This window comes from Centruroides vittatus, unplaced genomic scaffold (genome assembly GCF_030686945.1).
Source record: "Centruroides vittatus isolate TY-2023 unplaced genomic scaffold, ASM3068694v2 contig_2818, whole genome shotgun sequence".
Taxonomy (NCBI): domain Eukaryota; kingdom Metazoa; phylum Arthropoda; class Arachnida; order Scorpiones; family Buthidae; genus Centruroides; species Centruroides vittatus.
This window is the reverse complement of record NW_027121792.1, coordinates 1,688,937-1,703,895: the sequence shown is the minus strand read 5'-3', so window position 1 is coordinate 1,703,895 and position 14,959 is coordinate 1,688,937. Positions and strand designations below refer to the sequence as shown.

General features: G+C 24.6%; 1 protein-coding gene across 1 annotated transcript in view; it reads left to right on the top strand.

Annotated features, from left to right (window-relative positions):
- The first annotated feature begins 3,305 nt into the window (after positions 1–3,305).
- LOC136972160 (cell adhesion molecule Dscam1-like) overlaps positions 3,306–14,959 on the top strand; it is a 50,268-nt gene continuing 38,614 nt past the window's right edge. Inside the window, exon 1 of the mRNA XM_067266719.1 lies at positions 3,306–3,505. Coding sequence (XP_067122820.1) covers positions 3,409–3,505 — 97 coding nt within the window. The 5' untranslated portion in view covers positions 3,306–3,408. The remainder of the gene's footprint in view (positions 3,506–14,959) is intronic.

The window sequence follows — 14,959 nt, the reverse complement described above, 5'->3', positions numbered from 1 at the left end:
CTTATAAAATATACATTTAATTAATTTTAATGTTTATCTATACGCTTTAATTATGAAAATAAATTTACGATAATTTACGAATTTTCAATTTATGTTTAATAGAATTAAAATTTAATTGGTTATTTTAATTAATTTAATTAAAATTAATTATTTTGACTTTGCTTATAGACATTTTCATAAATTTTAAATTCTAGTAACAAGAAAAATATATTTTTAAAAGAAATTAACTACGACAATTTATAAATGATATCAGAGGTTACATTATACATATTTAACAGAATAAAATAATTCTATATTTAACATTTTTAAAGAAAACATGTATAATTTGTAATTAAAAATCGAACAGGGCATTAATAAGAATAGATAGTTGAAGAAATATACTATAATATAAGAGTCCACAGTGCATTCAATGAGCTCTAAACACACTGCTGCCGCACTTATACACCTTCAAATGGCTTGTCAAATGAGCCTTGAGAGGAGTAGGATGGAAAACACAAGTTCGATGTCACGTTTATTTTACCCAAGACACCGTCCTCATGATCATGGGGTTACGAGTATAAAGGCATTACTTGTTACGCTCGAGAAAAAATTTTTTTATTCGATTATATCAAAAAATAAATCAAAACAAATATCTCCCGAATTAGAATTAATGAATATTTTAAAAGTCGTAAAGATAATAGATATCGAAGAGAAATCATAAAGATGTTTTTCTTCTTTTCTAACTAATCAATGCTTATTTTTTTGCAACACTAATTGAAGTATTTTGATTTCTTTCAGTTAGTTGCACACGAATTTACTGATTATTTCTTGAACAACTAACAGTAAAAAAAAAAAAAGCTTAAATTAAAAGAACACTTGGTTGCAACGAACTAGAAAAAAACTACCAAATACGTTCGGAATATAAAAGAATTTCTTAAGAGAAAAATCGTTTAATTCGTAATCTCTATCTTCCTACTAAGATTTATTTTATTTATATAATTGACAATTATATTAAATATTTATTTATAGTACATAATATACAGTTATGTATTAATAATTAATTAAATCCGTTTAGCTTTTAGTTAAGAAAATAAAATTATCAGAAGATTTTCTACTAACTGAGTTTACTCTTTCTTAATTAATTACTTTTTATATTCGTATAAATAATTTAAAACTAAATTATATATATATATATATAATTAATAAAAATAAAATAAACAGGGATTTTATTATATTAATTATTATGCTTTTTTTAAAAAATTAAATATAATGTACTCAAATTTCGAAAGATGCATACTAAATAATTCAATTTCTCTTTTATATTTGTTAATAATTGGAAATAAGTTTTTTTCCTTTTTTCTTTATAAGTTTAAATTCGATTTTGTTAATTCTTCTCATCTTATTAATATTGATGAAAATTAGAAATGGCGTGTAATAAAATAGATCTAAAGAAAGATGTATCATAAAATTTATAAAAGAAAGTATTTGTAAATTAAATTTAAATATATGAGAAATTGCTGAAAGAAGGATGGGGGAAAAAATGCTACAATTCTTTTCAATATTTAAATTTTAACTCGAATTATTTTTATTGTGACGTATTTCTTTCGGTCGAATTCATTTTTAAAGATAAATTCACGAAATTCATTGACTGACAATAGAGTTATTTAATATTTATTAATCTTTCATAAATATAAATTAATTTAACTCCATAGTTATATATCTGTTATTGAATTGGTAAAATATTTTCTGTTACAATTTAGATTCCGAGAAGAAACTAATGGAATGCAGCGTATCCGTTTCTGTCTACAGATATTGGCAAATGGCAAAATCCTATATTTGATAATGCTTAGCATTGCTGCACATTTTGCTGAAGGCGTAATTAACCAAATGTCATTTATCTTAAATTTTAAAAATTTTCAACCACGTCAGCCTATACAACCGCAGAATCGTCTCGGGAGTATGAATTGAATACTCCAGTTACGTCGCAGATAATAAGTAGACAGCTTATAATATTACATTAAAATGGATAAAAATGTAAAAAAAAATCTATACATCTGAAGAATTCTTCTATAATTTTTCTCAAGTTATCATCCAAATCGTCATTGATCTGTACTGATTGAGTCGGGTAGTTGATTGATTACGTACATCTGAACCGCGACATCTGCTGTTCTGTACACTAGAAGAAATTCCTACAATGGATAACCTGTATTGTCTCTCCAGATAACAATTTTAGGAGAAATGATTTAAAAAAAAAGAAAAAAAAAATTAAAAAATTCAGCAAGTTTAGAAATGGCCTTAATCAATTTGACTAAGTTTTTTTACATTAGTTTTTTTAATGAAATATGATCTAGTTACTCTGAAATTTGATTAATTTTTGGTTTTTTTAAAAAAATGTCATAATTATATAAAAATTGAATTCCATCAAATGAGTTTAATGAATTAGTAGTGATTTTTAAATTTAATTTTTTATTATTATTATTTTCTTTCTTTCGTTCTTTCAAGTGAATTTATAATGAAATTACGAACACTTTTAATTTTGAATAAAAGAATTTTAAAAAAAGTTTATTTTATAAACGAATATAAATTATGCAAAAATATGTATATTATTTTCTTTAAACTAGTTTAAATGTATTTAATATTACTCATTTTTAATTTTTTTTTTAAATCTAAAATAAGTATTAAAATTAGCTATTTTTAGAGATGAAAATTGCTATTTATAAAGTTATCGATCGATTATTTATTTGGAAAAACTGAAATAAATCATTTCAAAATTGTCAAAAATTATATTCGATTTTCTTTTCTTTTTTTTAAAAAAAAAAGAGATTTTTGAGAAAGTAAAATTATTATAAAATAAATAAATTTTACAATTTTCAAGTTAAGTGTTCTGAACCAATAACAATATAAACGTGGTGAGAATCTTTGTGTGTTTCTCCTATAAACTCTTTTAATGGTCTTTCTACTCTCTTCGAGCTATATAACACCTTTAGAGAAACCACTATATATAGTTTAAAATAAATTCTACTTAAAATTTCTTCAAATAAGAGAATAACACTTCTGAACTATAACTGATAAAAATTAAGACAATAATAATAATAATTATATAAGATTTTATTCAAAAAATAAAACTATTTTCGAATATCTACTTTCATTAATTAATACACAAAAGTTGCTATAAGATGTAAAAAAAATCAAGGAAGTGAATAATAAATGACTAACCCTTTTGATCTAACCAAGAGTGAGTATAATCCTCTTTTTCTTGTAAACAACAATATTAATTTCCAGTAGAGAATACCACGTGCTGTGTTATAGTGGTACGCATGCCCGGAATACAACGATTGAGAGTAGAAGTGGTTATCTGTAGAGGAAAGGTTCAGTCAAGCCAGTTGAAGCAGTCGAGTGTAGATCGTGTCCTATTCTGTGAATCGTTGAATGGATTTCTCTAAATGGAAAATGGCAAAGATGTTCCTACCCCTATTCTGTATCGGAGTTTTTTCTGCAAATATTTGGCAATGGGTGCAGTGTGTTGGTATGTATTATTATTATTATTATTTTTTCTTTATTCGAATTTTTTAACCCAATATATAATTTTTAAAAATATAAAAGACAAATTTGATAAAATATTAATGTTCGTGTATAATTTATATATTTTATATCATAAAATTATAGTTTTTCTATGTTAAAATTTGATAAATTCACGTATATATTAATATTGAAAAGTTGATTGTGAAAAGTTATGGAGATAGACTTTTAATATATTAAAATTTTTCTCTTTTTAACTTTTTTATAACTATAAATTATTGCATGAATATATTAGTATAATATTTAAAATTTTTTTTATTATACTTTATAAAATTGAAAAAGCTTTTTTTTTTAAATTTTATTTTTATCTTGAATTTATAAAAATTAAAAATGTTTTATTATTATTATTATTTTTTTAATTTTATAAATTAGTGCTAAAAAATAAATAATTTATTACGTTAAATTTAATAAGAATTTGAAAGTAAAATAAGTTCAATTCAAAAATTAATTTATTTTTTATAATATTAAGGTGTAACTTCTTCAAATTCTAACATTAATTAATTAAATTAATGTTTACTATAGGATAGCATTTTTCTACTTTTGAATTTTAACATTACTTTTTATTGATAAGACAAGAAAAACAGGGGGAAAAACTCTGCTTTTTTGTAGTAAATATACCTATAAAATCTGTATATTTTTTCGATAAAAACATTTTTGAAAATCTTCATTTCTATTGTTTATATAGGTTTGGTTAAAAAGAAAACATATCAAAGTCTTAAATTTATGATGCTCTCGATATAAGAGGGGAGAGTAAAAATGGAATTGTGGCCGGAAATCGAATTTCCTGGATCTTTCCGTGTGCTTTCGATTCATTCTTTTTTACTTTACTTCTGTATTTTATTATGGTCTTTTCTAGTAATGCTGGTTCCTTTAATATAGTTGTAGCTAACAATAACAAACGACTCGACTGACATTGGAGTATATTATAACGTTTCTGTGGTTTTCTATACTTCGTATGGCCCCAGATACTCGAAAGTGGGTCACGCCCTCTCTATTTCTTCCGAAACATTCGCCAATAAAAGAAAAGTTGAGTTCGGTATTAAATGGATATCCTAGATCGTAAACATGGTTAGCTCATGTAAAGGTTTTGTGTTTCTTAAGTGCCTTCAAACTATCCTTACTTGCTTTTCTATCATTTATATTTTATAGAGTTCTGTGCTGACACGTAAATTCTCCAATGCCATAAATAATTCAATATCAAAATTATTTTCCAAGACGTTCAATATTGAAATAACTTTCAACTGGAATATCTTTAACGTTACAAATGAATCAAGTAAAATAATTAATTACACTCATCTACCATGCTTAAATTTTATCATTAATAATTCAGTGATTTTAAATGTTTACTTATAACATTCCTTTTTATAAGCTGTAAAATTTTATAGCGACTGGTAAACAAGAACAGATAGATGTCAATTGTATATAAGATTCTTGTAAAATAGAATTTTCCAGGAAGTGTACTACAGAGGTTATATTGAAGTAGCCAGCAACGATTTTCTGAGTTACATCGACTGTTTTGTTACAACCAATCTATCCCTCTCACGTTTATCGGAGTTTTGGCCCTAGGGTTCAACCCTAGCAAAGATATCACTTCTTGCAAACATTCCGTTTTCTCATTTAACTTTCTGTCATATCCAGTTAGATATATACAGTAATAAATATCTGAGATGTCTTTTGTTATGGACCTAGAATTCCTTTTCTTGATAACTTAATCTATACTTTCTCGTATACTTTTACTGTTACGATTTTTTACTTCACTGTTTATGAATATAACTTGTATAAAAGGAGTAGTAATAACTCCACGCACGATATTATATATATGATAATGTAACAAAACATACCACGCAGGGTTAAAAATATATTTCCAGGAAAAGAATTTTTTAAAAATAAAACCGTTGTTTAGTTCTTACAGATAATTCTATAAACTGCAAGAAAATTTAAAAAAATAACAATAATAATAATTAAATATTTAATACAACAATTTTTCTTATTAAAAATTATATGTAATATAAATGATTATAAATATATTATTTAAAATATTTTAAACAAAAATCCACTATTAAAACATGCAATAAAATTCCAACTAAGTAATATTAAATGTAACTTTATGTATTAATTTATATTTAAAAAACTGTTTGATATTTAAAAATATTTTAAATTAAAAGTTTAATTTGTTTACTCAGGAAAACTTCCTTTGAATAGAGTGCTGCTTTCATTGATAAAAGAATAAAAGAGAAAAGAAGTTAATTAACAACACAAATTAAAAATTAAAAAATAATATAAAAAAAAATTGATCAAAAATTTAAATTTCAGTATAAATTTGACTTATTATTTTTACATAATGGATTAAAATGTAGTTGTTATTATTTTTTTTTAATTAAAATTATTATTATTAAAAACATTTTAATACTATTAAAACAAAAAGCGTATTAAATACTTTATATTTTAAAGAAATAAATTTTTAAAGTAGTGAAAACATTAGAATTTTGTAATTTAAATTAAACTTTATGGAAAATTTTTGTTTAATAAAATTATAAGCAAAAGTAATCACATGTAAATTTTTATTTTCCAAAAGAAAATAATCGTTAATTGCTCTTAACGAATGGCAGGGATTCTGTCATTACCATTGATGAAAACAAATAATTTTGTGAAGCAAAATGCATAAAAGCCTAGATGGAAGCAAAGGAGAACGTTATATGTAATTTCATTCCTATAATTGAATTAACTATTAATTTACAAGTAAGAGTCGCTGCGTAAATCAAGGTACCAATGCCTTACATAATTGAATCACACAATGTTTATTAATTTTCACCTCACACAACCTAAATATATATAGAAAGGAAGGAAAATAATTTTGTCAACCTTTCATATTTGATTTAATAATATAAAGAAATAAAATTAGCTCTTATTATTTTTCAAATATAATCATAATTTATCATTTAAATCGATTAATATCGTAAATTGAGTTTTATTGACTTTTGCTAGATTGCTTCGGATGTCATTTATTATAATAAACTTATATATAAAATAAACATTTTAAATTAAGAATTAATATCTCTAGAGGAAAATTCATTTGTAGATAAGAAATTTAAATCTATACATAAACTTTGTTTTCTAGAAAAATTATCAAAATTTATTCTGTTAATGTGGCAAACTATGTAGTTTATTACGTCGATTTTATCCGTCTAAATTATATTTTATTGTATAAATTATGTTCTAAGAATAAAAACAATTTATTATTCTATTATATAAATATTCACACTTACAAATAAGCAGATGTATAATTATAAATAAACACAATTCTTCTACATTTATGATAAACAGTGTGTAGAATTTCACTTAAAACTTTAATTAATTTGGCAGAATCGCAAGCTATTTTTAAACATGAAAATGAAACAATGCTATATTAAAATTAGTCAGACTAGAGAAATCTATTTAAAGATTTTTCGGCACAGTTTTTTTAACAATAAAAATTGATTCTTCTTGTATAAATTCTTTCTCATAAAACTGCCAAAATAAATGCATTTTTATAGTCAACAAACAAAATATTCTGTGTAAAAATATCTAAGCTTATATTAGTTCTTTCTCTGAATCTTCTTATGGAAATAATAGAATTAATTTTATAAAAAAATATCCGTTTATTGGATTTGATTTAATGGATTTTATTATGTAAGTAAAATGAAACAAAAAATACGAAGAAAATCGAATGAAAGTAATATTTTCTTAAAGCTTATTATATACTCAGCAAAAATTTATATCGAATCTTCTTTTTACAGAGTCAAAAAAAAATTACTTATAAAATGAGAAATTCAATGCAAATAAATGTCTACAAATTGACTCACAAGATACACAAATTGATCTTATTTATACAATTTGCGTGATAAAAAAAACAACAATTTAATAAAGATTTTGAACACAATGTTCACAAATGTCTGTTTAAATACAGTTTATCGTTCAATGTGAGGTGTTAGTTTGAGGTTCACGAACATGGTAACTTCGAGCGATTGGCCTACGGACACCCCTTGTTTAAGCCCCGATGGAGGGTGGTCACACATACTTAAATCTCTAAATATATTTATTTATTGTAGTTAGGAAATGTATTAATTTCTCGATTCCGTGTGGGAGGAAGAGAGAGAGAGAGTGAGAGTTTACATAATATCTGGTTTATAAAACATTATGACAATGGGAAATCTGAAGGTTAGTCGGTTGAGACTTCCTGTCCAACAGCGAAGTGATAATTAGGAGGAAGATATCCGGATGGTAACTAAAGTTCGTTGATTGGCGGGTGATGATGGTCGATGATGAAGTCCTCCACATTTTGGATCCATTCTGTTCTGGGTCCTATTTATACTGTCGCTCTCTTTTCACTCTTACTCCAGGTCACAATATTCCAAAAATGTTTATTCTACTCCATTGCCAATGGAGAGTATTTAAGCGTTATAGTTCTCCCCTTAGATCTGCCACTGGTCATAATGTCTCAAATCTGTCATTGAATTAAACGAGATTGTTTTATAATAAAAAGCTTTAAATTTAACCATCTTAGAATTCGTATATTGTTCAACTTGAGGCCATATTGGGTATATAATTTAATTTCTGTATTAGCAAATTACTTGCTTACGACAGTAATATATCTTTATCTTTAATGATATTGAGAATATTTATACAGTAATTGGTTTTATTCGATTCATTTATACCGATATATATGCATTCTTTTTTTTAATGTCTTCGTAAGCAATAATGGTAGGTATTTCTGCATCTTTATTTGAGTGAATAACTAACATATATCTAGTGGTTTCTATTTTTATAGTATATATACATTTAGTTAAACGCAAGAAGAATTGCCCTATTCGTTTCTTGGCGTCAAAAATTATCTGGAATTGTTTCCAATTTCCTTCAGATGGTTATCCAGTAATTAAATTTCTATAAATATCTTTCTCTCATTCAAATTATTGCCTGCAGGATAATTCCTTTATTTTTCATTCATTACTAAAATTCACTTGATTTAAATTAGTCTAATGCTCAATATTTATTTTTACTGTAATTAACACAGCAGTTTTTAACTATGGAATAATCGCTTTCAGCGTTGATTTATTGTTCTTTTTCAAATCTTTATTCGAATACTTCTATCGAAGGTAAAGATTAACTAAATCCAATTCCATCTATTTGTGAACTTTGGGAAAAATATATATGGCTACTTTCTCTAAGTTTCTTCTAATTATTAAAGGGTATAATTTACTTTTGTCATAAATTAATTATTTTTAACGTTTTTAGAATAATTAGATTTTAAGAAAACTCTTATATTGACTTACAGTATAAAACTGTTAAAATACAGGTGCGAAATTGCCATTTTATCTGTCATTTCCTACTTTAATTGATGAATAATTTCAATTTTATATGTCAGTATGAATGTTTGTCAATAACATAAATTCTTTTAATTTTTTGAAGATTTTAGTAACGTTATTTATGGCCAAAAATTCCTTTCCTGACTTCAGCCCAAACGAAGACAAATAGAGAATTGGTACTCGCTCAAATCTAAAAACTTTCTATAGAAAAGGAAAATACATTTAATGATAGACTGAAGTGTTTTGAGTTTCAATCGAAAATTTATCAAATGAATTTAAACTTCACATACATTTATATTCATATTTCCAAACAAATAGGTTAATTTCTCAAATTTAAAAGTGTTATGTGAACGATATACATTAAAGTTTCTCCTGAGACAATGAAATATTTAATATGTACTAATAGCTGATTAAACACATTAAAAACTTTTATTGTGTTTTAAATATTGATGAATTTTTACAAACTCGTTTTTTTCCAATTTATTCAGTTGTATGACAAATCCATTATCATAAAAATCTTTAACAATCTTATAGGTTAATTTGGCAATATCTAATTCGTTTCTGCTCCATATCCAACATCGTTGATTTAATTACCAATACATTCTTTTTCCAATAAATCTTTTATCGTTTGGTTCATTATTCGTCTTAATACTGGGAATGAACTTTCTACTCTTGAATCAAACATTGTTATAAGTTATGAAGTGTAAAAGAATTTTTAAATGAATTAAATTTTTTACATACTTTCTGAGGCATTAACTAAAAATTATTCTTTAAATCGATTTTATTTTGATAGTTTTACACCCGAAATCATTGATAATATCTTCAGCTTACAGATAAAAGATAAGAATCCATCTCGATTTTAAAATTTATATTCCTCTGATTATATACGAAGTGATAACTATCGTCTAAAATTATCACAAATGCCACTGTATCAGTTAATGTGAATTTACGATGGGTCATTAATGTAATAGAATTTTAATTTTTTATGGCATTCATTTAACTTTTTATCACACCTGTGATATGTTTTCATCTTTGACAGTTTATATATATATATATAATATATATATATATATATATATATATATATATATATATTCTTAAATTCTTTTCTGCAAATGATAAGCAACATCCTTACAGCTGACGTCGAGAAACGTCAGAGATGTCTTCTTTATTGAAAACAGTTTGCGATTCTTCAATTGCTGGCATTTTTTTTATTAAAAGATCAATGCTGATCTAATTTCTAAAAGATAAAAATTAAATATACTATCATGTATTATATTATTTCGATTAATTGATGGCTCAAATTTTATCTTAAATATGAGTATAGAGAACAAAGCATAAACAAAGGACATTCCATTAAAGTATCGAATTCGTTCTTTTTCGCTTTCGTAAAGTATCATATTAACTAATGATATTATTATTAATTCAATCCAAAATATATCCTTATTTAAAATAATTGCGGCATGAAAAGATTTTGCATTAATTTATGTATATTGCAAAAGACACGTGAACCCGAATGAACATTGTTAAACGTTCATTCAGCTTGAATCGAGACTGGTGGTGTCAATAAATTTGACGTTTTATTACCCGAATTAATTTATTATTAATAATTAAATGAATTATCATAATTTATTACAAGTCATACAAAGTAAAGTTTAATGTTTTATGTATGTTATACTACTTGTATTCTTTACAAATTAGTTTTTCTTGTGGGAGGGAGAAAACTTATATTTTAGGCGTGTGTCCCTAAGGCATCACGTTACTCTAATTTGCTTCATTGTGTTAAAGAGTGGCAAATTCACCAATTTTTGGTAATTCTACCTTTACTGCCATAATGAAATGTTCATCATTTATTCAAAGGATAAATGTAACAATGCTTTCTATAATAATAATCCTTCTCAATGTTTCCAGATAGGATCATTTGTTGCAGTAAATGAGCTGTATTCTGTTTTCTACAAAAGACGACAAAAATGGTAATTTCCGTTTTGTCCATTTCTCATTTCGCTGATCCGATAATAGAGACTTGTATCACTTGATGTCAGTATTATCCGAATGTTTTCGCAAATTACAGATTCTGTTAAACATTAGTCTGCCAAAAATTCTGCTCGTATGACTTTTCATAAATTTCCATCCAACTTTTCACGTTTTCTCTCTCTCTCTCTTCCCATCAAATTTAACAATTTCCATTTTACATGAGTAATTGTTTAAAATCTTTATTTTTCAGCATTTCCTGAAAAGGAGTTCGTTAATTACACTATTCTAAAGATTTGTATCTTGCTGAAACATAACTTTTGCATTATTAAACCCTAGAATTGCAATTTGTTGATCCGAGAAAACAGTCCTGAATATTCAAATACATCTCTTTTTCTTCTTTCTTAAGTATCGCACACATATTCAAGTTCAGTAATCAATGTTAAATAATGTTTTTAATGAGACGATGTTCAAATATTTGGATACGTTCATCAATTATATTCAAATTGTTCAGTCTGTCGACACAAATTTCATAATGAAGAAACTTTCAATCGCTGTTCAAATACAAAATTTAAATGTTGCTGAATATCATTACAAATATATTTTAAATTCGATTTTTTTAAATATTATATTGATTAATATAATATAAAAATAATCATAATTGTTATGTCTTTGTTTTCAGAAATGATTTTCAATAATGCTAGTGTATGACCATCGATATCCTTCAACTTCGAGTGTACTTTTATCGCTTATGGCGCTTAGTTAAAAATCTATCGACAGATAAAAATTGGAAAATTAAGAGAATATTTATTAAAATTATATTGGATAAACAATTAATACATATCTTTATATTTACCGGTTATCTTTACGCATAAAAATGATTTATTTAACTCATTAATTTTACGAGTTTCGAAGAATAGAATGTAGATTATATCTTTAAACGAGAGACGAATGCATAAAAATACTTTTAAAAAATGTAAATGTTACGCTGCCGAGATTGATTGTTGATTTTAAAAAAAAAATAATAGAATATATATTGTTTTTAAATGTAAAAATTTTATTCATAAATATGATAAAGAGTTTATTTTAAAGTTAAAAAGAAACTGCTATTGAAAATATAGGTTAATGTTACCTATGGTTCCAAAATGGCGGCTCGTCTCTGATTCCAGCAAATAGAAGAAAGGAAACAGGAACATAGGTTGTAACCTAACCTATTCTAATAATTTTCTTGGTAATAATTATTACCAACAAAATTATTAGAATAGGTTAGGTTAGAACGTGCCCACTGTTTCCTTTCTTCCATTTGCTGGAATCACAGACGAGCCGCCATTTTGGAACCATAGGTAACATTAACCAAAATATATATATATATTATTTATCTATCTTTATATTTTTCTTATTAAAATAAACAATTTAAACATTTTAAATAAAATCTTTTCTATTATTTTTCATTATTTTATTAAAGTACTTTATCATTTTTTTTTGTAAAACATCGCAATTAATTTTTAATTATTGTAAATATTACATCTATTCGGCTTTAGATGTATATATATATATATTATTTTCAAAAATATAAATGTATTAAATCACCTTAAGTCTTTAGAACGTAATTTCCAAAATCTTAAAAATTTTCATTTATATATATATAAGTATATATAATTTTATTTTTGAAATCCAATTTTGAAAAGTAAAAAATCGATTAAAGAGGGAAGAAAACCACACCCAATTAAAACAGATTACATTTTACTACAGTAAAAATAAAAATAATAGATTTTTTTTTAATTCTATGCATTTTTTTTATTACATCGATAACAGAAAGAACTACCATTTATTGGAATTTGAAATGAAAAAAATTCAATTTTCCATTACTTTTTATAAGAATTTTAATTTTGGGAAGTCATCGTTTAAAATTTTATTATTATTATAACATTTTCCTCCGATTTAAAATTACTAAAATATACTCTTTTTATTACTATTATTATTATTTTATTTTATTTTTTTAAATATTTAACCACGTAAAGTAGAATTTAAATCTAGTTTAACAATTCAGATATTAAAGTAATTCAACTTTTCTATAAATATTGTATTATTTTATTATTTTTTATTATTTTTTTCTCTAATTTTAAATTCACTTTCTTACAATTTTTATTCATTAAACATGAAAATTACAAATCTGTAATGTTACGTGAGAATTTTTTTTTTATATTCAGCTTTTATCTTTTAAATATTTATTACGGAATATTCGTATCGATTCTTACATTATATTTTTAATAATAATAATTTTTTTTTATTTTATTAAGAGAATTCGATATATCTTCGAGTTATTGTATGCCTATAATACACTTTATGACGAGACGAGACACCTCGAGCGATGTGTACAACTGTCAACTACGGAACACGTGATCAAATTGTACACCGAGGATCTCTTAAACTTATGCAAGTTTCGTGTTTATATCCCTGTAGAAGCTATAAAGATTTAATGCATTTTTGTCCATCTGAAAGTATTATACTTTAAAACGTTGGGTCCGAAGAACGTTCTGAAATCTATACATGTTTATGATAGAAGTTCTTCGAGACACGACACAATAAACTTCAATCTGCATGGCTTCCAAGAAAACAAAGTAGAAAATATATATATTTATATTAAACAATGCATTTTTTAGTAGTAAACACGAATAACCTATTTTCTAAAAATTTTTCTAAATGGAACAATTAAACAAAAAGGAATTTATATATATATATATATCATGTTTATAACTTAAGAAGATCGATAAGTAACTTCAGCAAAATCTGTATTTATACAACAGGAACAATTCTATTAAAATATTCTGGTAATTAAATTTTATGTATAAGATTATGTTTTATTAGTTGTACCTGTAAATGTAATAAGTGAACACGTAAACGTTCACCTGGGCAAGTAATATACGAAACATCATTTATGAAATGCATCCAAAATGAAGATAAATGATTCAGTAATGATTGCTTGATGTATCGGAAATAATTAGAGATAAAATTAACCATTTCTGATTCTTCATTCGAAAAATGGTTAACGAACTAAAATTAGATTTTACTCACAAATGGAAATTGCAGTCTTTTGAATCAAGAAAACTATTTTTATTGATTTGTATCTTTAATAATTGTCTTTTCTGAATTTAAAAAAGAAAAATAAATATAATTTTTAGTTATTTAAGAGCATTTAAGTGGCTTGTTTTTTTTTTAAATAAAGGAGAAAAAATAATAATAATAGCTTATAAAAAACGAAGGAATTATTTTAGTATGTTATTAATATAAATGATCTTTTGTTGTTTAATTTATTTACCTTCTAAATAAGAAAAAAAAAATATATATTTTTTTTAAAAGGTAAATTTGATAATTTTTAAAGTGGTTTTTTTCTTGTATCCATTCAATATAGTCATCTTAGATCATTACTGATTTATTTTACTAGATTTTTTGTCCGAATTTTCACTTTATAGTCAAACGATAAAGGGATAATAGCCAAACTCAATTACTTGGAGATGATAAAAATACTAATCTGCACTAAAGTCTTGTCTTTGTAGTTAATATCATAAAAGATCACGTTGCCGAGAAACTCTTATAAAATTGCCTACGATGATTATTTTTGCATCCTTTTCTCTCTTATAATTCGCTATATTTTCTTATTTTCTCCTTTGTAACGGAACATCTTCCATTTATTACATTAATCGTAATTAAAACTTGCATTACAGGAGTAAATAACGTTTCAATTTTAATTTAGAAAATTCTTTCAGTGTTGTTATCTTGATTTTTAATAAGCTAACGGTATTTAATGATGAAAAAAAAAGACTGAAGATTTTTCCAGATATACTTAACTAGTTAAAGGAAGGAAATTCTTTTTAATGGATAAAGCAAAACCGAATGCAACTCATAATTGAATGAGGTTCGGTTCTAGAATTCATTTAATAGTGAAATGAATAAAAAATAATCAACTTAAGAAAACTTTTAAAATTTTATTAGGCCGTATTTTTCTTCATATTCCGTTTAACAGTAGTAACGGTAGCTGAAAACAAACTCCTATGATGTATTGTGACAGCTATAGCGTGATGAGAGAA